The 22,668-nt window shown below is 41.1% G+C and overlaps 1 protein-coding gene across 1 annotated transcript; it reads right to left on the bottom strand.

Moving 5' to 3' along the window:
• Nucleotides 1-1,375: 1,375 nt before the first annotated feature.
• ABHD13 (abhydrolase domain containing 13) lies at nucleotides 1,376-22,579 on the bottom strand. The gene is made up of 2 exons (XM_030313988.1): nucleotides 22,332-22,579; nucleotides 1,376-4,133 (listed from the first exon to the last, which is right to left on the bottom strand). Exon 2 carries the CDS (start codon nucleotides 4,111-4,113, stop codon nucleotides 3,100-3,102), a length of 1,014 nt encoding a protein of 337 aa, XP_030169848.1. The 5' UTR covers nucleotides 4,114-4,133; nucleotides 22,332-22,579; the 3' UTR covers nucleotides 1,376-3,099.
• Between the last annotated feature and the right edge of the window lie 89 nt (nucleotides 22,580-22,668).

Raw genomic sequence — 22,668 nt, 5'->3', positions numbered from 1 at the left:
GATAATTTATATAAAATTGAATATGGCCTTCATTCCGTATTGGACCAAACAAACCTATTCCCACCTCAAACCAAATCTTACAAAAATAAGAAATGAATATAAATGCATCGGGTGGTATGAATTCTCAATGAGAACCACAATGCAACTGACACATCACCAAAGCTGGAACTTGGGTGATTACCAAGTGTCTACAGCTCATCATGAAAAAAAAAAAAAAATCAGTTTAAGCTGCCCTGTAACAAAATTGAAAATACCATTTTGATAAAAATGCCAATTTTACAGTCAAGGTATTTGCAATGTCAGGTGCTCTAGTCACTTTCTTGGTTAGAGGCGACATGCATTCGAACGTTTTGTTCTGCACAGTTAGGCAGCCTTTTCGCCCAACCTTATCGGTTAGTCATTTTGTCATTTCCTGGATCGACACTGAAGAACCACGTCACGTATCCCTTTCCAGCCATTTCTCTTCATTTAGCACCTTTTATGCATCACAAACTATTTCTCCCCATATTCTACAATCTCCTTTTGAGTGTCCTTTTTGCCATCCCCCACTCACCCCGCCCCAATAATCCCTTTTAAAATATCGGAACTTTCTCTAAATGAATTGTATCTTGACAGATTTAAAATCATTCTAGGATTTCCAAGTTTACAGTAGCTTAAAAACTTAAAATTCATTCATAAACTCTTATTACAGCTGCTCTTGCAAAATGAGCCAGAAATTAATACACGAGGTGGACACACTTCTATTCCCACTAAAACCTGGGTCCCAATGAAGGAGTGACTCATGAAGAATTCACATTTTATTAAGACCAACTGCTTTGGCCACAAAATTAGACATGTTGTGAAAAAACGATGTCACAGGCTTCATGGACCTCTGACCATAAGAGTTTGTTTTCTGCCCTCTTCCCATCTAAGGAAATCTCAGATACAGAAGCCAGGAAAGAAAGATGTCCTACCACCCTAAACACAGTCCCTTCCCTCTGCTGCAGGAACAAATGCCCCTTAATCCGAAGAGAATGAAGGTGGGGGTGAATACACGAGTACTGTGCAACTTTTGAAAGCCTGGCTTTAGAGGGGGGAAAAAAATTTGTTTATAAACCTTAAAAAAAAAAAAAGCAGCATAAGAACAAAACACTGATGAAGAAAAAGCTTTTATACTTCATCAGCATAATACTCATTACAACTAAAGTGGATAAACCCCTTCACAAGTACTACGCTAAATGGTTACAGGGAAACATACAAAGGTACTCCAAACCTTAAAGATGATACAAGCTAAGGTGCACCAAGTAAGCTCATGTCTAAGTACACTACGATTGTTGTATGAACTTTTTTCTTTTGAATACACTACTATTTAGGAGAGTCATTCTACATCGCAATGACCAATAAGATGAAAAGTATCCTTTAATTGTGGTGAATTTATACATAATAATACGCCTTCCATGATATGCATTACCAACTTTTTTTTTAAAGCATGACTTTTAAACAATAATTTATAGAAAAACAGGAAATCATACTTGCTAGAATTTTTTTCTAAATACTGACATAAAGTGAATAAGAATGTTATTTGGCAAAAGTATCTCTAGCCCTATCTCCATGGAAAGATTCTAAAATTAAGGTCAAGAATATTGACCCATGATTTCTCTGCTCTAGCCGCTTGCACAAAGCCAATAAATATAGCTAAATATTCAAAATATTCTATGTTAAAGCTGACATAATGTACAGAGCTCAATTACATCTAATTTTTGAGGACAGCCTGAAACAACGTAGCACAATTATACCCCATAGCTTATATTTTTTAAGGTATGTTCTGCAAGTTTTACGGGGCTCTTTTTTTTTTCTTACTCTTCTCTAAGTCTAAATACTACTTCTCACTTCTAGCCACGCAATTGTTAAATGTGGTAATAGGTTCTGTAAGAAAAACTTCTTGAGTTCCTTCATTCCCACACTCCTATGTGGAGGAGAAAAAGAAAGAAAACTTCCTGAAACTGTCTTTTAATGCTCTATATAAGAACAACTGAAACATTAAACCAAAGAACAGGTTTTTTGCTTTTGATTTTGTAACTTTTATTTTCAGAAAGTCCAATAAATGATATCTTGGCTGTTGTGGGCTAGATATATCTAGATACTGGACTTAAAACTCAAGTGTGGGAATTTCTGTAAAATAGTCTGTACAATCATGTAATGATAAGCCTCGCCAATTTATTTCTTAAACAAGTTCTAATTGTCATTATGATCGCTATTAGTGGTTGAGCTGTAGACTTACAAAATCGACAGAAGCTAAAATTCTCTTTGCCACCAAAATTACAAATGTTAAAAAGTTCAAATGTGCACATCAAAGCTGCAGTAAAATTCTAAATTTCTATTTTTACATGCTATGATCCAGACTGTACCTAACAAAACACGGTACATTTATATTGGAAAATGGGGTCCCATTTACTTGTAAGAAAAAGCTGGATCTCAGCATTCACCAGAGCAAAATGCAATGGCAGCCGGCACACAGGCCTCGATTTCACTTCTCGCCGAAAACAAAATAGAGTTTACATCAAAATAGATATAACCCAGGTTACCGTATACATCGGTCAATGACCAGTGCTATTTACAGTAAAAACGATGCATTGCATAATTCAAGGACTAAAATACCATCATGCATTTCATTTTAACTTTTAAGGTGAAGAATGCAGTTACAGAACTAAGTTTGCTTGCCATGATTGTCCTGGTACTTACTAAAGGAATAATACTCAAAGGTTTCTCGTTGGCAGATCTCCTTCCACACCCAGCCACGGATCCAAGTGCCACGCGAAGCACACCATTTTGGCAACAAGAAACGTTTGAATACAATATGCTATTATACTGGCATATTAAACGAAAGATACGGATACATGACCACATTGAAAGGTTTGATGAAAACTATGAAATAATCCCAAGAATTACAGTTCTTCACATGTCAAAAACTATTTGGATCGTCTCAAAGGAGCACTGAAGTCCTTTCAGGGTTTAATGTCACTCTTCAGACAAGTACAGACATAACACACTTGTAGAAAGGAACATTCTTTATCGTTCCGCGCAAATTAAAATACAGTGCGTTAATGAAACAGAAGAGCATCATATAATCGTGACGTTGGGTGAGGTCTGTGCCATGTCTTCGGGAGAACGGCTTTTTATTGCTTCTCGGATGAAGTGTTCCAGGGCAGTAAAGTAGCCCTGGCACTGCCACGTATCATTATGAGTCCCATCGGGAAAAATGGCTAATCTCTTAGTCCGAGACGGGGACAGTTCATAGAGTTGCTTCATCATTACTGGTGGAATTAACTGGTCAGAGAGCCCAGAGATGAAAAGAGAAGGCATTCTGCACTGAGCGATTTTTCTGTAGGATAAGAATTTGTTTTTGTAGCACCATAAAGGAAGGTAACGCATTGGGAAGAATGAAAATAAAGTGCTGGCCATATGCGGTATGCTTAAAAACGTGTTCTCCACCATAATGGCCGAAATCCGATGTGAATTTTCAGAAGCCAGATGGATAGCCACCGCTCCTCCCAAGGAACGGCCAAAAAGAAAAATTTTTGTTTTGTCAAGGTCAGGTCTAGTCATCACGTAATCTAGCACAGCTTCAGAATCCAGGTAGAGTCCCTCTTCACTCGCTTCTCCTTCGCTTTTTCCGTATCCTCGATAATCAACAAGCAAAAGATTAACTTTGAGGTTAACCAACATAAGCAATGCATTTGGTAACCTGTGACCTATGTTGCCTGCATTCCCATGAAAATAAATTATAGTCGGGGAATAGGGCGAATTGTCTCCAGTGTATCTTATCAAAATAAGGTTCAGACGCACTCCATCTTTGGTTCTGATGAAAATGTTTTCATGTGGAATACCAGTGGGCATGGGAACATAAAGGCGTGAAGAAGATGGCTGCTCCGGAAAATAAAGCAATACATCCTGGAATTTATACAGAATACCTGCTATTGACACGAATATTAACAAAAGTAAGATAATGCCTCCATACAGATGAAAAGTCACTATTAAAGGTAAAAGAGAAATACGGCAAAGGGCCCAAGACCACGAAGCCAAAGCTATTAGCCATCTTTCAACAAAGTTCCACAGCATCCAGGATTTTTCCATTGTAGCTCTCCGTAAGTATCCTAAAGAGAGAGAGAGAAAGAGAGAGAGAGAGAGAATCAGTAATTCAACTTACATTATTTTAAAAGTTAAATCCATGTGACAGTAAATCACGGCACTAAGAGAACCCTTGGAAGGCTACATCATTCCATCCACCGTTGTTCAAATTCCCCTGTTTTTTCTGGTCTCAACAGTCTCCTTTCTGCTTCCACTGCTAGGATTACAAAATACAAATATTCATCAAAATATATACATTTTTCTAAAAAAGTGCTTAATTACTGTCAGGGACTTTCATTAATGCATCCTCCTTGATTTGACACAAAAATCAGCTAATGCCCTGTTCCCAAATTTTTATGAGGCAACGGAGGCTCAGGGGCGTAAGTCAATGGCTGTGCTCCCAGCTCCTCAGGACGAAGAGCCCAAAGGCCAACGAGCATGATCCCGAAGCTCCTGGTGTGCCCATCAGTGGCCTAGGTAGGTTGAGAGAATTTCTTTTTTGTATTGAGGCATAAATGACATACATTTTATTGTTTTCAAGTGTACAACGTAAGGATCTTTGTCTATATTGAGAAACGATCACGGTATGTCTAGTTAACGTCTGTCACCAAACATGGCTGCAAAATTCTTTTTCTTGTGATGAGAACTTCTCTGATCCACTCTTAGCAACTTCCAAGTATGCAATACAGTATTTAAAAAAAATTTTTTTTAATCTTTATTTTTGAGAGACAGAGAAGGAGCAGGGGAGGGGCAGAGAAAGAGGGAGACACAGAATCTGAAGCAGGCTCCAGGCTCCGAGCTGTCAGCACAGAGCCTGACGTGGGGCCTGAACCCACGAACCGCAAGATCGTGACCTGAGCCGAAGTTGGACGCTCAACCGAGCCCCCCCAGCACCCCATGAGTATGCACTACAGTATTAATGATAGCGGCCAAGCTGTACCTAATGTCCCCAAACGATTCATGTTATAACGGGAAGTTTGTACATTTTGATCCCCTTCACCCATTTCCTCCATCCCTGCCTCTGGCAACCAGCCACCTGTTCTCTGTATCTGTAAACTTGGGGTTTAGGTGTTTTTCTTTCTCTTTCTTTCTTTCTTGTTCCACACATAAATGAAATCATACAGATTTGCCTTTCTCTGACTCATCTCACTTAGCATAATGCTCTCAAGTCCATCTGTTTTGTGGCAAACGGCAAGATTTCATTCTTCTTTATGGCTTGGTAATATTTCATTGTGTGTACATGTCATATTTTCTTCATCCATTCATCCATCAATGGATACTTAGGTTGTTTCCATATCTTGGCTATTGTAAATAATGTTGCAATGAACATGGGTGTCCATATAGCTTCCTGAGTCAGCGGTTTTGTTTTCTTTGGATAAACAGCCAGAAGCAGAATTGCTGGATCATATGGTAGTTGTATTTTTAATTTTTTGAGGAACCCTCCATACTATTTTTCCTTGGCTGCACCAATTTACATTCCCACCAACAGTGCCCGAGGGTTTCCTTTTCTCCACGCCCTCGCCAATATTTATTTCTTGTCGTTTTGATAATACCCATTCTGACAGGTGTGAGGTAACATCTCACTGTGGTTTTTCATTTGCATTTCCCTGATCAGTGATGCTGAACATCTTTTCAGGTACTTGTTGGCCCTCTGTATGTCTTCTCTGGAAAAACTTCTATTTAGATCTTCTATTTCATAATCATATTGTTTTGTTGCTACTGAGTTGTGTGAGTTCTTTATATACTTTAGATACTAATCCCTTATCAGATATATGCTTTGCAAATATATTCTCCCCTTCAGTCATTTCATTTTGTTGATTTCCCTTGCTGTCTAGAAGCTTTTTAAGTCTGATGTAGTCCCACCTAGTTATTTCGCTTTTGTTGTCTCTGCTTTTGGTGTCACAGATCCAAAAATCATTGCCAAGACAACGTCAAGGAGCTCACTACTTTGTTTTCCTCTAAGAGTTTTATGGTTTCGGATCTTAACATCTTTAATCCATTTTAAGTTAATTTTTGTGTATGTTGTAAAGTAGTGCCCTAGTTTCATTCTTCTGCATGTGGATATCCAGTTTTCCCAACACCATTTGCCCCAATTGTATATTCTTGGCTTCTCTGTTGTAAATTAATTGACCATCTATGCGTAGGTGTATTTCTGGACTCTATTTTGCACCACTGATCACTGTGTCTGTCTTTATGCCAATACCACACTGTTTTGACATAGCTTTGTAATATAGTTAGAAATGAGGGAGTATGCCTCCAGCTTTGTTTTTCTTTCTCAAGATTGCTTTGGCTAGTTGGGATCTTTTGTGGTTCCATACACAAATTGTAAGATCACTGTTCTATTTCTGTAAAAATTGCCATTGTAATTTTGGTAGTGATTGCACTGTACCTGTACACCGTTTTGGGTAATATGGACATAATAACAATTCTTATCCATGAAAACAGAATTATCTTTCCATTTATTTGTGTTTTCTTCAATTTCTTTCATATTTGTCTTATAGTTTTCAGGGTAGAGGTCTTCCCCTTCCCTGACTAAACTTATTCCTAGGTATTCTATTTTTTTATGGAGTTATAAACAAAACCATTTTCTTTAATTTCTCTTTCTGATAATTATTAGTATAAAGAAACAACAGATTTTCGTATATTGATTTTGTATCCTACAACTTCACTGAGCTAGGCAGGTTGAAGGCAAATTTTATTAAAGAGATAGTTAATATATTCTAATTAGTCAAGATCAATCTGATACAATTTATCGTCAATTTTCTTTTTCACATTATAAATTGTACCTAAACAAACTGAGGTAAGAATAAAATATTTTCTTCTCTACCTGCAGGATTTCCCAGTTAAGCAATAATTTATTTAAATTAACTACTAGTTTCCAGCATTGCATTATTTTTTAGAAAGAGTTCAATAATTTCTTTCACACTGGATTAAAAAGAAATTTCAGACTGCTAGTATCATGAAATAAGCACAATCTTTTATACAGCCCTTACTACAATTTCCCATCATGAGTCAATCCAGATTAGTATGACGTATTAGAAAGGCCATAAACACCTGGGGGAGAAGTGTGAAACGAAGACAGAGCAATTCTATTTGAGAACCAGAGAAAAATGAAGAAAATGACTTATTGAAGAAAAATGTTTTTAAAGATTTCTGAAAATTATAATTGATAAAAGAAAATACAGAAGAAAAGCACTTTAAGTCAATATCTTTTGGTTATCAAATAAAAAACTTTATGCATACTGTCTTAAAAAAAGCAAAAAAAGTGAGGTACGTTGTAAGCTTTCTTATGTAGCAGTCATCTATTTATACGTTTGCCAAGTTTTAAAAAATATTAAATCCTCTTTTACTTGCAAACAAAACTACCATAAAGAAGTTATTCTTAAATTTCATAGATAATTGCTAACGACTGATTTTTAAAATTTTAAAAATTTTATTTTTAAAAAATAAAATAGTATTTTAAAAAATAATATAATTTATTTTAAAAAATAAAAATTTATTTTTATTAGCTGTATTCCATAAGCTAATAAACTTGACACTTTTGTTCACTGAATTAAACACTGAAAAAAAAATCATAAAACCAAATTAAATTCGATTGGCCATAAAGGCGAGTTAGATGATTTAACAGATTTGACATTTCACCACTACCCCACCAACCATACCTTACTTACTAGCTCGCTGAACATACACTTTCAAATTTGAATTCTTACTCAAATGACTCTCTCTGAACATAAACCAACAGCACAGCATTTTCCTGAAGTTTCTCTGTGGTCAACACTGCCACCCAGCTGTAGCAAGTTTTATTACATGAACACCATGGTGAGCTAGAGAACAGCAGATACAGAAAGTCAAACAAAAAATTCAAGCTTAAAAGCACCCGAGCACTGGGTGTCATGACCTGGTTAAAAACCAGAACTGCAAGGGGCTGCTTCAGAGCAGCCAAATAAGCCAATATTCCAGATCGCTCATCAACCAATGCCTCTCATAATAATAGCCTCTCTGACGGCTATTTATCGGCAGCTTAGATCACACAGGACTACGCCACATCCCTTCAACGCAGTGCGCGAGTCTCAACAACATATCTGGTCCACTTAAACTTTTCATCTCATGTTTACTTACTTTTTATTTATTTTTTTTAAGTACAAATGATTGTCAAGGATTTTCATGTGTACCAAGCGCTGTACTGGAGAAAGGTGAAAACACATCATTGTTAACTTTATACATCAAAATAAAAAAATTCTGTGTAATGATTAGGATTAACAAGGTCTGGGATATAAAATACCAACATACTAGAGCACCGCACTATTTGGAAAATGAGATACCACTTAAGGTATGTCTTCAGTGAACAATTTTACTGTCTTTTTCATAGTTAAAGCCAATCATTTGTGACAGTGGTATCAGAGAGAGGAGTAACTGAAACACCATTCATTTGGTGATTTAGTAGGAAAAAACACACGGCTAAAATTCCATGACCCTAAAATTCTGCTCTACCATATAGCTGCTGAACAATCTTGTATTTATCACTTATTTCCAGTCTGAATTCCCTTTTCAGTGGAATAATTTTTTAAATGCCTACATATAAGGCTGGTCAGCATTACCAAATGAAACTAATTTGCAAAGCATTTACAGATACTATAGACATATGAACTTTATTTGCCTTTGTGACTAGTGTTTCTAGCTACACCACTATGTTCTTAACCATGTTCTGCTCAAATTAACATCAACATCAGAATGTGCCAAGCAAATCTAGAAATTTGATAAGGGTTCCTATATCGTGGATAATCAGGAGTTGACTCAGTTTTCAACTCAAACAAAATTGTTACCAAAAACTACTTGAACATTTCATATATACATATATATCAAACATACAGAAAAAAGAGTTACAATTTTCAATTATTCAAACTTGGAAAAATTATCTTTTTCAAAGTAGCCTCTTTAATTTCTAATTTCAACATATAATATTGAATTTAAATCTATAAAGCCAAGAACCGTTTTTCTCTTTTTCACTACTGTTATCTCTACTGGGTAGGACACCACTTTACGTATATTCCAAACTAAAATGTTTTTTAAATGAATAAATAATGTATGTACATTATTAGCCTTCTAAGAAAACATAACTGTATTCTGAGTACTGGGCACATATATTTAAAACTGGACATTAGAAAAATGGCATATGTGAGTCCACTTTTGGTTAGAAATAACAAGAATTAAACTTATGGTTTTCCAGAAAGCATTCCTGAAAAGGCACCTTAATTAAAGCTCTTTGTGATAAACAAAGGCAATTTTATAATCTTAAATGGTGGAAGCCAGAATAAATGTCAATCCATTTGGAGGAATCTCAAATGGAAATCAATTCTAAGGACAGGTTAATAAAAACTGCTCTTAAGTACACACTTGAGAGTGTGCTGTCCCCTTTTTAATACGCTTTGGCATATTTATTGGTGGTTTAGACAGAGACCTCTACTCACAGACCGCCTTACTCTTACCTGACCCAATTTGATAGTAATTTCTGCTCCCCAGTCTGTGTCACACCTCTATGCTCTTAAGGGAACTGGAACAAGCAAGCCTCGAATAGGAAGGATGTTTTTATTTTTATTTTTAAAAAAATTTTTTTAATGTTTATTTATTTTTGACAGAGACAGAGACAGAATGCGAGTGGGTTAGGGGCAGAGAGAGAGGGAGACACAGTAAGAATCTGAAGTAGGCTCCAGGCTCTGAGCTGTCAGCACAGAGCCCGACGCAGGGCTCGAACTCACGAGCTGTGAGATCATGACCCGAGCCGAAATCGGACGCTCAACCGACTGAGCCACCCAGGCGCCCCAGGAAGGATGTTTTTATTTACTAAATTTGTTGAAACCATCAGCAGAACACAGTTACTGGAGTCACCTGCTGGCACATAAAAACAATTTCATATAGACCCAGATGTTACGAAAGTCACTGCCAACACGCAGTACCTCTGAAACGGTACACCGCACGGATCCTACAGCTAGTGGTATGTAAGTCTGCCATCTATTTTGCCAATAAATTCGTGTAGGTAAAGGGTTAACAAAACCTTTTCTCTACCATGAAAAAAATGACCTCTGGTTAACCTTCTAGCACTGTTTCCCTGGAAACCTGATAAAGGTGGGATAGCAGCCGTTTCTAAGCAACATTGTGCGTGGTAAACTTGACCCCTCATGGTGAGCTAAATGTGGATTAAGCAGGTCCTGAGTAGGGCAACACATGTCCAAGGGGAAGGATAAAGAGGGGCTTCCGGCAGCGGGGATCTGACCCGTAACTGGCGTGTCCTCTGCCGAGTCAGACGCAGTGTGCACGTGCTATTACAATAGATACTACTTCCCGAGGAGCAAGAAGTAGCCAAGTCAGGGTGGCATCTGCTCCCACCCACATGTCCCCTCCCTCTCCACGGCCTGAGCTATTATTATCTGGGGACAACACACCTGATGCTGACGTGCTGCGTTTTCTATCCCATGTCCTTCAACAGAGGGGACAGAAGTGGTGCCAGGTATGGTCTATCAGGTCTCCAGAGCGCGGATATCCAGCCGCCGGTCACGGACAATACGCAAGGCAACTGGCTACACCCAAGAGTGCGTTTTACAGGGCAAACGTTTATGAAATGTGCTTCCAGAAGACATCGATTTATTTGCCGGCTTCTTTTGCGTGCTCAAATGCGTCATGTTAGTATCATAAACAATCCACAGAAATGGTGAGTTAAATACGTTCAAAGTTAAACCAAAGTTGACACTAACTAGAAAGGTGCCTCGAGGGAAAAGGCATTCGTTAGACCTGAAGACGGCAGAAACTCAGCCAACCGACAGACACCCTGTCGTCTTCCACACCTCTCCGTCATCATGTTTTCACCTCATGCCTACATCTTGAATATCTGACTTATTCCCAACCCTCAGTTCTGCTCTTGCCACTTTATCACACCAGGCCTCGCATGTCAAATGTCTCTACAGCCCGTCTACCTGTGGCTTAAACCACCCCAGTAACTACTCACTGAGAATGTGATGCGCAAGCTCCCACCACGATCTCTCACAAAAAGTGCACCTCACCTGCTAACAAATCCAGCAGATTCTCTCAATCCACACCGCGGCCCCAAAACCCTAAGCAGCACCAAACGCGGACTCTCCCTCAGCTTCCGGTAACTCAAATTCCAGAGTTGCTCCCTCTGACCCACCCCAAACAGAGGCATTTCCCAAGGTCCTGTCCATCTACCTCCTTTCCCTCAGCAATTTCATTCTTTTTCATGCCTCCGAGTATCACACTCGTGTATAAATCGTTCTGATTCCCTATGTTTACTCCACCTACAATCTCGGTTTATCTGTTCCTTGAATACCTGATATTTCACTGACACCTCAAACTGCGCTACAACTAACCACAACCTTCTCTGCTTCACATTTTCCATGCTTTACATTACTTACAAACAAACAAAAAAAGCATGATGTGTAAACAAATACTTTTTCAAAAACCACAGGTAAAATTCTGGGGCTCAATGTATAATAATATATTAAACTAAAATTTAATTAATGTGTTATAATTTCAAAAATAAGCATATTCTCATAACATGCACAGGTCTTGACTCTGAATGAAAAACAATCAACCTAAAAAATAATTTTGTGCTTTTTATTTAGACCAAGTGATTAGAGGTATCATAGTGATATTAGTAAGCACGTCTCAAGAAACAATTTATTGAGGGGCGCCTGGCTGGCTCAGGTTAAGCATCTGATTTCGGCTCAGGTCACGATCTCGTGGTTCTTGAGTTCGAGCCCCACGTCGGCCTCTGTGCTGACAGCTCGGAGCCTGGAGCCTGCTTCGGACACTGTGTCTCCCTCTCTCTCTGCCCCTCCCCTGCTCGTGCTCTGTCTCTCAAAAATAAAAATAAATAAAATAAAATAATCTATTGAAAACATGACTAATTTTTATTATGATTTTATTATGACAAAGTAGAAATAATTAGGATAGTTTTCCTTTCAGAAGAATAGTTTTGAAGCATCAGCAACATCTTGATGTACTATATAAGCACTTTAATCCTATGAATACAACTTACAGGTCTGGTGACAATCATCTTGAGAATTTGATGGTCCTGATTAACTTGTTTTATTCAGTTTCGTGCTCCATATGCTTCAGGTATTTAAGTATTAGACCATTATAAGTATACAATAACCAATTTAAGAGTAAAAAATAAAAACAATTTGAAGCTGTAAATGTGTCAGAACCACCAGGTTGGCTAGTGTGAGCAGAGTGCTAAGTCAGCAGGGTTAGTGAGGGCGTGCTCCTCTGGTCTCCATGAATTACCTCGTGCGTTCCCTCATACGTATGTCCTTGGAGAAACGCAAATGCTCCCATTCTGAGGAAAAATATTTAAATAAAAGAGATCAGTACGGAAGTCATGTCCATCCTCAATGACACGAGTCCTTAGGACACTACCGCCAAGCCCGGGGGATTTCTCAAACCCAGCCGGGCCACTGAAGCACCCATACTTGGTTTCCCAGCCTCATCAGATTCCAGTGTGTCCTACCACACTATTTACAGATTAAAGACAATGCCACACACATATGCGGACCCTACTGGGTGAATAATAATGTTTAGGCACTACAGACTATTTAAAAATTGTAAATGTACAGCCCCTGTTCTCAAGTGGCTCATGATCTACTCAGGAAACAGACATGGGCATACATAACAGTGCATGTCTAACATAAGTTCATTTCAGTATAGAAGAGACAAAGAAAATCAAAGATCACAACTGTCCTTAAACACACCAACAGAAAAATAAAACCACAACTATGTGTCCTTTACAACATAATTTTTAGTAATACCTGCGTTTCATCACGTTCAATTACTTACAGAAAACAAGTGGAAATGTACGCAAATTCTTAAAACACAGGACAAAGCATAACTCCAGGATTAAGAATTTCTCTTACTTGCCATCAAAGAACTGTCTATGCCACTTATTTTTACTCAGCACAATTACTCACAGGAACTGGAAGTATTTAAGCATAACTAAGTAAACACCTGGCAACCCCACTGTAGAGGAAATCAGAGCAGTTGAACTGGATGATCTTTGAGGTCCCTCTTAAACCTGAGATCTTCCTATGCCAATGCAGACTCCCAGGGGTCACCAAGACCCTTTATAGGTGTCTTCAAGATCAATATTACAATTATACCGTATTTGCCTATACTCTATTTGGCTTTTCACTGTTGGACATTCGCATTCATGGTACAAAATCAATGACAGGCAGCAAGAATCAAGGCAGAGGCACCAAGACTTAAGAATCATATTCTTTATCCCCATGGATTCCAGGAAGGGGAGAAAAGTCATTTTTACATAAGAATGTCACTGAGAAAGCCGCAAAAATTATTAATGTAATTATATGTCAACGAGTGAATATACATCTTTAATATTGTGTGACAAAATGGGAAGGATTATATCTCAACCAGTGAGTACACATCTTTAATATTCTGTGTGACAAAATGCGGAGGACACAAACAACACCAGCGCTGAATGCTGAAATTCTGAGCTGTGAGCTGACCCAGCTGCTTTTCTAGGTGACAACATTTTTACTGAAACAGCCACCTGATAAAGTATGGTCATTCAGAGTTAGATGTCTAGTAGACATTTTATGAAAAATGAATGTGAAGTGGCCAATGGCATCCCATGACTTCGGAGACTCTTCTGATGGCATAGTGGTGGTGACGATATTAGCAAACGTGACTTTTGACAACCTACGAAATGACTCAACATTTGGAAGAATCTGCCCAACACGGCAAACTAGTATTTTCCAAGTCACCAATGAATGATGTCCCATGATCCAGCATGGATAAAAATACATTATAACATAAGCTTTTGGATGTCAATGTGACAAAGACGAAAAGTTCTTTGACACAGGCTTTGGATTCTACAGTGTGATGACCTTCTGTTGAATACTGCAGTTATCAAAGAACAGCCACGACACTCCTCCCTTGACAACTGCAGGGTTATGTGAGCCCAATTTTCTTCAGAGTTTACCTAAAACCACCTACCTTAGGAGAATGAATGCAGAAGGATGATAATAATCTGCCAGCCTCCATTTAAGCAGACATTAAAGATATTTACAGAAATGTAAAACAATGCCACACTCCTCATTAATTGTTTTGCAAAGACAGCTGTTTTGGATAAAAAAAATTGTGGGGGCGCCTGGGTGGCTCAGTCGGTTAAGCATCCGACTTCGGCTCAGGTCACGATCTCACGGTCCGTGAGTTCGAGCCCCGCATCGGGCTCTGTGCTGACAGCTCAGAGCCTGGAGCCTGCTTCGGATTCTGTGTCTCCCTCTCTCTCTGACCCTCCCCTGCTCATGCTCTGTCTCTCTCTGTCTCAAAAATAAATAAACGTTAAAAAAAATTTTTTTTTTAAATTGTGAGTATGTAATGATTTTTTTACTGCCACTTTAAAATGACGTTATATATTTTATAAACTCCTAGCTTTAATTTCTAACACAATAAATCTGTGTATAGTACACATGTCAAAAACATTTTGGCATCCTTGACAATTTTTTAAAATGTAAAAGGGTTCTGAGACCAGAAAGTTTAAAAACCACTGTTCCATAGTGCCTAACCCTAGAACCTTACTGCCTTTCCCTCCGCAGATGTGTCACCCTCACATTAAGAATGATGTACTACGGGGAGAGGAGGACGGCGGCACTTGTCTCGGCCCAGGAACACAACCAGGTAGCCACCAAATCACCCGAAATACGCTGGAAATCGACCCGAGGACTGACAGAAGAAACTCGATGACAAAATGGAGAGAAGAGGCCACACTGAAGCCTCCTACAGCCGGCACCCCCAGTACTAGAACACTAAAAGTGAGGTGAGTGGACTTCCTGGTCATGTTCCTGATCTTAGGAAAAGCATTCCGTTTTCCACCACTGAGTACAATGTTGCTTTGGGATTTTTATATACATGGCCTTCATTATATTGAAGTGTATTCCCTCTATACCCACTCTGTTGAGAGTTTTTATCATGAAATGATGTTCAATTATTTCAAATCTTTTTTAAAATACATTTTTAAATGTTTACTTATTTTTGAGAGGGGGGATAGGGGGAGGGGCAGAGAGAGAGGGAGACGCAGAATCCGAAGCAGGCCCAAGCCTCTGTCTGAGCTGTCAGCACAGAGCCCGACGCCAGGCTCAAACCCATGAACCGCGAGATCATGACCTGGGCTGAAGTTGGATGCTCAACCAACTGAGCCACCCGGGCGCCCCTCAAATGATTTTTCCGAATGTCAAAATGACCATATGATTTGTCCTACAATTTGTTAATGTGTTGTGTCATGCTGAGAATACTGAAATGTTTTTGCAGCCTCAGAATAAATCCCTGAAACTAGTGTAGCACTGTATGTTACTATGCTGGAATTAAAATTAAAAAAATAAATAACATAACATAACATAACATAACATAACATAAAACAAAATAAACAAAATAAAATAAAATAAAATAAAATAAAATAAAATAAAATAGGGGCGCCTGGGTGGCGCAGTCGGTTAAGTGTCCGACTTCAGCCAGGTCACGATCTCACGGTCGGTGGGTTCGAGCCCCGCGTCGGGCTCTGGGCTGATGGCTCAGAGCCTGGAGCCTGTTTCCGATTCTGTGTCTCCCTCTCTCTCTGCCCCTCCCCTGTTCATGCTCTGTCTCTCTCTGTCCCAAAAATAAATAAACGTTGAAAAAAAAATTAAAAAAAATAAAAAAAATAAAAAAATAAAATAAAATAAAATAAAATAAAATAAAATAAAATAAAAACAGAACTCCCCCACCTCCAAAAGAATGATGTACTCTTTTAATTTAAATATTCTGTGCATTGTAATACGCTGTTACAGCTTGCTAGATTCTGGAAGATAAATACCCTTAACAAAAACACCTAACATTCTTCAGGTTCCCAAGGATCACAAACATAAGACAAACGACAAGCTTTGGAGAGAGAACTTTCAGCTCAGGCACAAGTTCTGTGCCACCTGGGTGAGGCTTTTACCCAGTGAACCCTGCTTCACACATTCTCAAATCACTAAGTTCACATTTAAATATGGGGACCCTGAATAATGGGTCTTCCTGTCTATCACTTTTTACCTTGGGTATCAGTTTCCGTATCTGTCAAACCAAACTGTTAAACTGAATAATCCCTAGGGTCTCACAAATTCATTTTACAGGTGACAGAGAAAAATGAAAGGCAGAACTGGAAAATAAGCATTAGATTACAAAATACATGGTCTTTACTGACTAGTAGAGGTTGGAGGGCCCAGTTGACTTTAAGGAGTAATTGAAAAGTAAGTGAGAGAGGTTAAGTATGCACCAAGATTAAAAATGAGTGTCCAGGCACCTGAGTGGCTCAGCTGGTTAAGTGTCTGACTTTGGCTCAGGTCAGGATCTCACAGTCATTGAGTTCAAGCCCCGCGCCAGGCTCTTGACAGCTCAGAGCTGGAGCCTGTTTCAGATTCTGTGTCTCTGAATCCCTGTCTCTGCCCCTCCCCCACTTTGCTCACACTCTCTCAAAAATAAATAAATATTAAAAAAATTTTTTTAAATGAGTCTCTAGAAAACTCAGATGCACAGAGATACAGTGATTTTATATTTCAACTGAGGTTTGTAAGATATTTTATTCATCATACATTTCAGTCTCCTTCCCAGACCACTACTATCAAAGAAACATATTTTTAAAAAGCACACACTTAAAATTGTAGAAAATAAGTTTGGCTACACAACCTTCACATAAAACAACAGACCCGGCCTGTTTTAGGAGTATTACTGGGCAGAGACAAAGAAAAGCCAGGACTATATAAGGAACTATCATCATGAGTTGCTATGAACACTGCAATGCTTTGCTTTTGCTTTGTTAATGGAACTCGGGTCATTCTCTCCAGTGAAAGTAAAGTACACGATGGCAAACACTAAAGATTAATTTCAAGTCCAGAGTAACAACCACCATCAACTTCCTCCCTGCCAAAAAATATTATTGCTTGCCCACTGAAGCTGGTAATCTATTATCAACTCCTTATCCAAAATTTAAAGAGGAGAACAACTTAAATATATCAAGAACTAAAACTCAAACTATAGGGATACATTTTTTTTTTAACTTTTCATTTTGAAGTAATTACAGATGCAAAAGAAAATGCAAGAACAGTAAAGAGAGGTCCCATGTACACATCCCCCAGTTTTCCTCCACAGCAACACCTCCCATCACTGGAGAACAGCATCAACACGGGAAGCTGACATCCATACAGGTTCTAAGTCATTCTATCACATGCAGATTTGTGTCACTGCCTCAGCAATCAGGAATTGACATCACAGGGGTACCTGGCTGGCCCAGTCACTGGAGCCTGTGACTCTTGATCTTGGGGTAGCAAGTTCAAGCCCCACGTTGGGGGTAGAGATTAAGTGAAAAAATAAATCTTAAAAAAAAGAATGAGCACTGTCATAATCATTGAATAGCTGAATATCCTGCCAGGCACACAGCACGCTCTCTGCCTCTCTTCACCAGTGAGAGCGAAAGGAGACACGATTAACTGTGACAGGGCAACAGGTACAAACTGGGACTGTTCTGGGCACAGCCAGATATATGGTCACCCTAATATTTCCTCGTGTAACGCCTTGAACTTTTCAAGGTAGGTACCAGCCACCCCCACATACAGATGTGCCCAGGGTCATGTGGCTGGGGCGGGGGGGGGGGAGGGGAGATGCGCAGAGCTGGCACCCAGGAGGTCTGGCTGCGGACCCGGACCACCACTGTTGAAAGGAACCATCACTACCCCATGGATCACCTCTTTTCTGGTTAGGCATGGCAACTGGGTTCTAAAGAGAGAAGGGACTGTCTTGTCCAGTGTGCTCACAGACCTGGACTGGGGTTGTGGTGCCAGAGCCCGCACCCCGGGCATGGCGTGGCATGGTATGGCATGGTACGACATGCTGGGTGGTCAGCGTGAGCCGGGAGCGGCGGTGCTGAGGGGCTCGGCCAAAGGGAACTTAGTTCTGTCGGGGGGCTGGGAGCCTGGGGGGAGGTGGAGTGGGCGGAAGAAGCCCCTGACAGCAGGTGGCCCCTGAGGTAGCCAGCTGGTAGTGAGTGGGCAGGGCGGTGGGCAGAGGGGCCCCTGGGGGCTGGGGGACTGGGGGGCAGTGGGGGTTGTGGTGGGAAGGAAAGAGTGAGAGGCCGCTGGGACCAGCTGGGTCCAGGCCTTGGTTGAAAGTAATGGATCGGAAGCAGCTAGCCTTGAAAAACACCTTGAAGGGGGCCATGGAGTCAGGCAGAAACCTGAGACAGAGGTACAGGGATGCACACACGGCCCACCTCATCCCTTCCTGGGCCTGAGTTCTGGGGCAGTCTGGAGCAGGGAGGGCCCTCAGACACCACCCCCTCCAGTGCCATTGGACTGGGCCTGGCAGGTCACATCAGTACCATGCAGGGAAGGGGGCTCTGATTTGAGCCCCTCTCACATCACATGCTTGATACTTCTCATGTGTGGTTGCCTTTTTTTTTTTAATTAATTAATTTTTTGACTTACCTCTAAGTTAGTTAGCATATGGTGCAATAATGATTTCAGGAGTAGATTCCAGTGATTCATCCCCTACGTATAACACCCAGTGCTCATCCCAACAAGTGTCCTCTCTAATGCCCCTCGCCCATTTAGCCATCTCTCCACCCACAACCCCTCCAGCAACCCTCTGTTTGTCCTCTGTATTTAAGAGTCTCTTATGTTTTGTCCCCCTCCCTGTTTTTATATTATTTTTACTTCCCTTCCCTTATGTTCATCTGTTTTGTATCTTAAATTCCTCCTATGAGTGAAGTCATACATTTGTCTTTCTCTGACTAATTGAATACATTTTTTGATTATTGCTTCAATAACTAGCAGAGTATGTAAGTTATTCTTTTAATCACACTTAAAATTATACTTTAATAAAGGCTGGAATTCTCACACAAAAAAGTAAATGCCAATTATTCTATTTTTTTAACTGCAAAAGTTTACATTGCATTACTGACTTACTGATTCTGCCGACAGAAGAAAGGTCTTTGAAACAATGTTTACCTAGACGTGACACACGAATTCCCCCCAAACTAAAGGTTAACCAATTATAAATGCAACTAAGAAACTCCTAATTCATCAATGTACTATTATTTTTAAAGACCCTTGAGTCCATCTCAGATTGATAATTTCAGGAATAGTTTTAAGAATAAAAACTGATCATACATTAAAAAACCTACCTACAAGTGACAGAACAGCATGGAGGTTAGGTTCACAAGAAGACTGTAAAAAGTAGAAAGCAAATTCTAACAGCTGCTAACAGCTGTACAACAGGGGAAGAACGAGTATCCTGTGGTACTATTAAGGACTCTAAGGGAATTCAGTTTCCAATCACATTTCAAGTAATGAAGAATGCAGATTCAGCCTTCCTGCATCGATATATCCCCTTCTCTGCTAAGCACTGGAAAGAGAAGAAACCATGCCAGCTGCACAGCTGAAATGGAAACACAAAAAGCCATCAGAGTGTCGGGAGACACCACAGAATGAATTATCTATTTCCCTAACGGTTACCCACACGTCATCAATAATGAAGAAGTGTGTATTAATAGCCCCAGGGGACAAATGAAGCGCCAACTGCCTACGAAAATGGTGGACAGCAGACTAGTTCAGGGACTGAACTCTGCTTGGGCAGGTATCTCAAACACACCAGGTGGCGACACAGAGCATTTTTGTGCCTTCCCCTTTTACTGGAAGCAAGGAAGGGGTGGCAGATAGAGTCAACCGACAGAACAAAGAGGACAGCTCACTGCCACTGGAAGCCAATCACAATCTGTTCTGAGATTACAAATATCTGTAAGAAAGAAAATCATTTAAAAAAAAATCCACGAAGGCTAAAAATGCAAATAATGATGTTAGAATTAAGACTGATAATGAGGGGCGCCTGGGTGGCTCAGTTGGTTAAACGTCTGACTTCGGCTCAGGTCACGATCTCACAGTTTGTGAGTTCGAGCCCTGCGTTGGGCTCTGGGCCGACAGCTCAGAGCCTGGAGCCTGTTTCAGATTCTCTGTCTCCCTCTCTTTGTTCCCCTTCCCTGCTCGTGCTCTGTTTCTCTCTCTCTCTCTCAAAAATAAACACTAAAAAAAAAAAGACTGATAATGAAATTTAGTATGTTTCGAACTTATGAAGTGGTACTGTTCTAGACACTTTACTATAGATGGATGGAACTGAAAAGTCATTTTCTTATAACAACACTGTTACAGAAAAGGTAAGACCCTAGTCTAACTCATTAATGCATATAGTGCATGCCCTGGAAATAGTACACCTTTGCAATTTTAGTAGAATGCACTGCTGAAGGAGTTAAGACCTATAAGAAACATTAACATAAACTATAATAACTTATTATGAAAGGTATCATTTGAGGGGCAAAAATCTTAATTAGAAGAATTAGGAAAACTAACACCTTTTTTGGTCAACATCCGAGAAGCATATATAAGGGCCCCAGGCATCCCTGAGGTGATGAAACAAGGTTCGGAAAGATTTTAGAATCTGAGTAATAATTGAGTTCTAAATTAGTGGGAAACAGAAAAAGAGGAAAAGAATCCCATGAGATGAGTAACAAGAGAGAGGGCACCCTAGAAAAACGCCAGGCTGGACAGCTTCCTGAACCTATCACTGAGTGATCTTGTTAACCCAGCACAATCTGGTTTGTAAATCCTGTCACTCAGAGGGCAAGGGGCCAGAAGCGGGCCCACGAAGGCATGTGGTGCGCCTGGGTCTGGACACACAGCTGTCCCTAAGCAGGTTCACAGTCATCATTTCCAATCAGCTACCAATGGGAGGCAGCGTGGGGCAATGGAAAGAGACAGGTTTCCTGGCCTGGTCTGCTAATAGCTAGGTGGCCTTTGCCAACTCACTTAGCTTCTCTGAATATATACTTCCTCACGTCTAAAAGGGAGACGAAACATGTAACAGAAAAACTGCTGGCATCAAATGTCATACGTAGTGTGTTAATGCAGCCACTTCTAGAAGACGAAATTTAAATATTCTAACATCCACTAGAGCAGGGTGAATGAAAGTAAGCACAACTACAAGTTCTGCTAGACTTGGATTAAATAATGGATGAGACTCACTGGAGAATACCGGAGGATGTGCACACAGGAAATAAATAGGGCAATGCGTTACCTTTCTGTCAAAACCCAGTTTCAGGTAGCAGCTCCTTCAGAAAGCCTTTCCTGGACCTCTACTCCCCCCTACCAACCATTCCACATCCTGCAGTTCATACAAATTTATGTGGTGACCCTTACTACTGTAGAATAATTAATTCACCTGTTTTACACAGACTGGGAGCTCCTCGATGACCGTGACTTCATCTATTCAATTCTCTATTTTCGGTAGTCAGTGCCTGGCACATAGTAAGTCAACAATTAACTGAATTGAGCAGTCTATGTTTTAAGTGGCATAATTATGAGATTCCATTACATGCATGGCAGCAAATTATCGTTTACTCAAAATGCAACTTCTTGGTAAAAGACATGTGATTAATCTAAGTATGGACACAGATAAGTATTCACCCGGGCCAAAGAAACCAGGACAGGATCAATATAAATCAAACATCAAAACTGGAAGCCTCTTGTGCCTTAATGTTCAGTTACTATGACCTAGTGAACCTATGTAAAACAGCCGAATAAAAGATTTGTTTTCGGTTATGATGCCCCGGGGAGTATCACCAACATCGCATTTTGCAGAAAGCAAACGCTGACAAAAATCGACGGCAAAGTCGACTTCAATTGCGTGGGGTGCACTCGCGCCGTTTCTTAGACACCCCAAACTTGCTGCCATGCAATCCGCAGGTCTACACCTGTCGGTGGCGGGGAGCGGCCGGGACTCTGCGGGCCCTCTCTGACCGCGCAGCTGGGGGAATTCGGTGTCACTTTCGCCAGGAGCGTGGGAGGGCGCGGGCCGCGAGGGGCGAGCTTTAAGTACCGGTCTGTGCGCGCTCCTGGCCAGACCGCCGACAGGCTTCGGAGACGCGCTCCGCGTCCGGCCCCGCACGGCAGCGCCGGGCGCTCGGTAACCGGCGCGCCCGCTCCCGCGACGGGCCGCGGGGCTGCGGAGCGGGTCCCGCTCCCCCGGGGAGGCGGTTCGGGTCCCGGGCGCCCGCGAGGCCCCGCCGGCCGCCCCCCGCGTCCCTCCCCGGCGGGAGCGCACCCGGCGGCTCGGCGGCCGCGCACCGTACTTACTTAGACCTGCTCGCAGGCTGCGCAGTGGGCCGCGGACACGGAACCCGTTGCCGCGCGGCAGCGTCCCCCCGCGCCGCTTCCGTCGCTCCTCATCGTCCTCCTCCAGCCGAGGGGCCGCCGCCGTCGCCACGGTCTAGCCCGGAGCTCTTGCGGCGCCGCTCGCGGCTCCTCCACTTCCGGCCCACGCTCGGTGTCGCCGGCAAATGTCCCCGCCGGCTCCCACATCACCTGCTCCCCTCTCCGCCTTCCTCCTCCTAGTGGGAACCCGGCCCGCCCTCCCGGGCATGCGCACAAACCACAGTCGGGGGAGTCCCCGGCGACGGTGGCCGGCACGGAC

The sequence above is a fragment of the Lynx canadensis genome, chromosome A1, assembly GCF_007474595.2.
Source record: "Lynx canadensis isolate LIC74 chromosome A1, mLynCan4.pri.v2, whole genome shotgun sequence".
Taxonomy (NCBI): domain Eukaryota; kingdom Metazoa; phylum Chordata; class Mammalia; order Carnivora; family Felidae; genus Lynx; species Lynx canadensis.
This window is presented reverse-complemented; position numbering and strand designations above follow the sequence as displayed.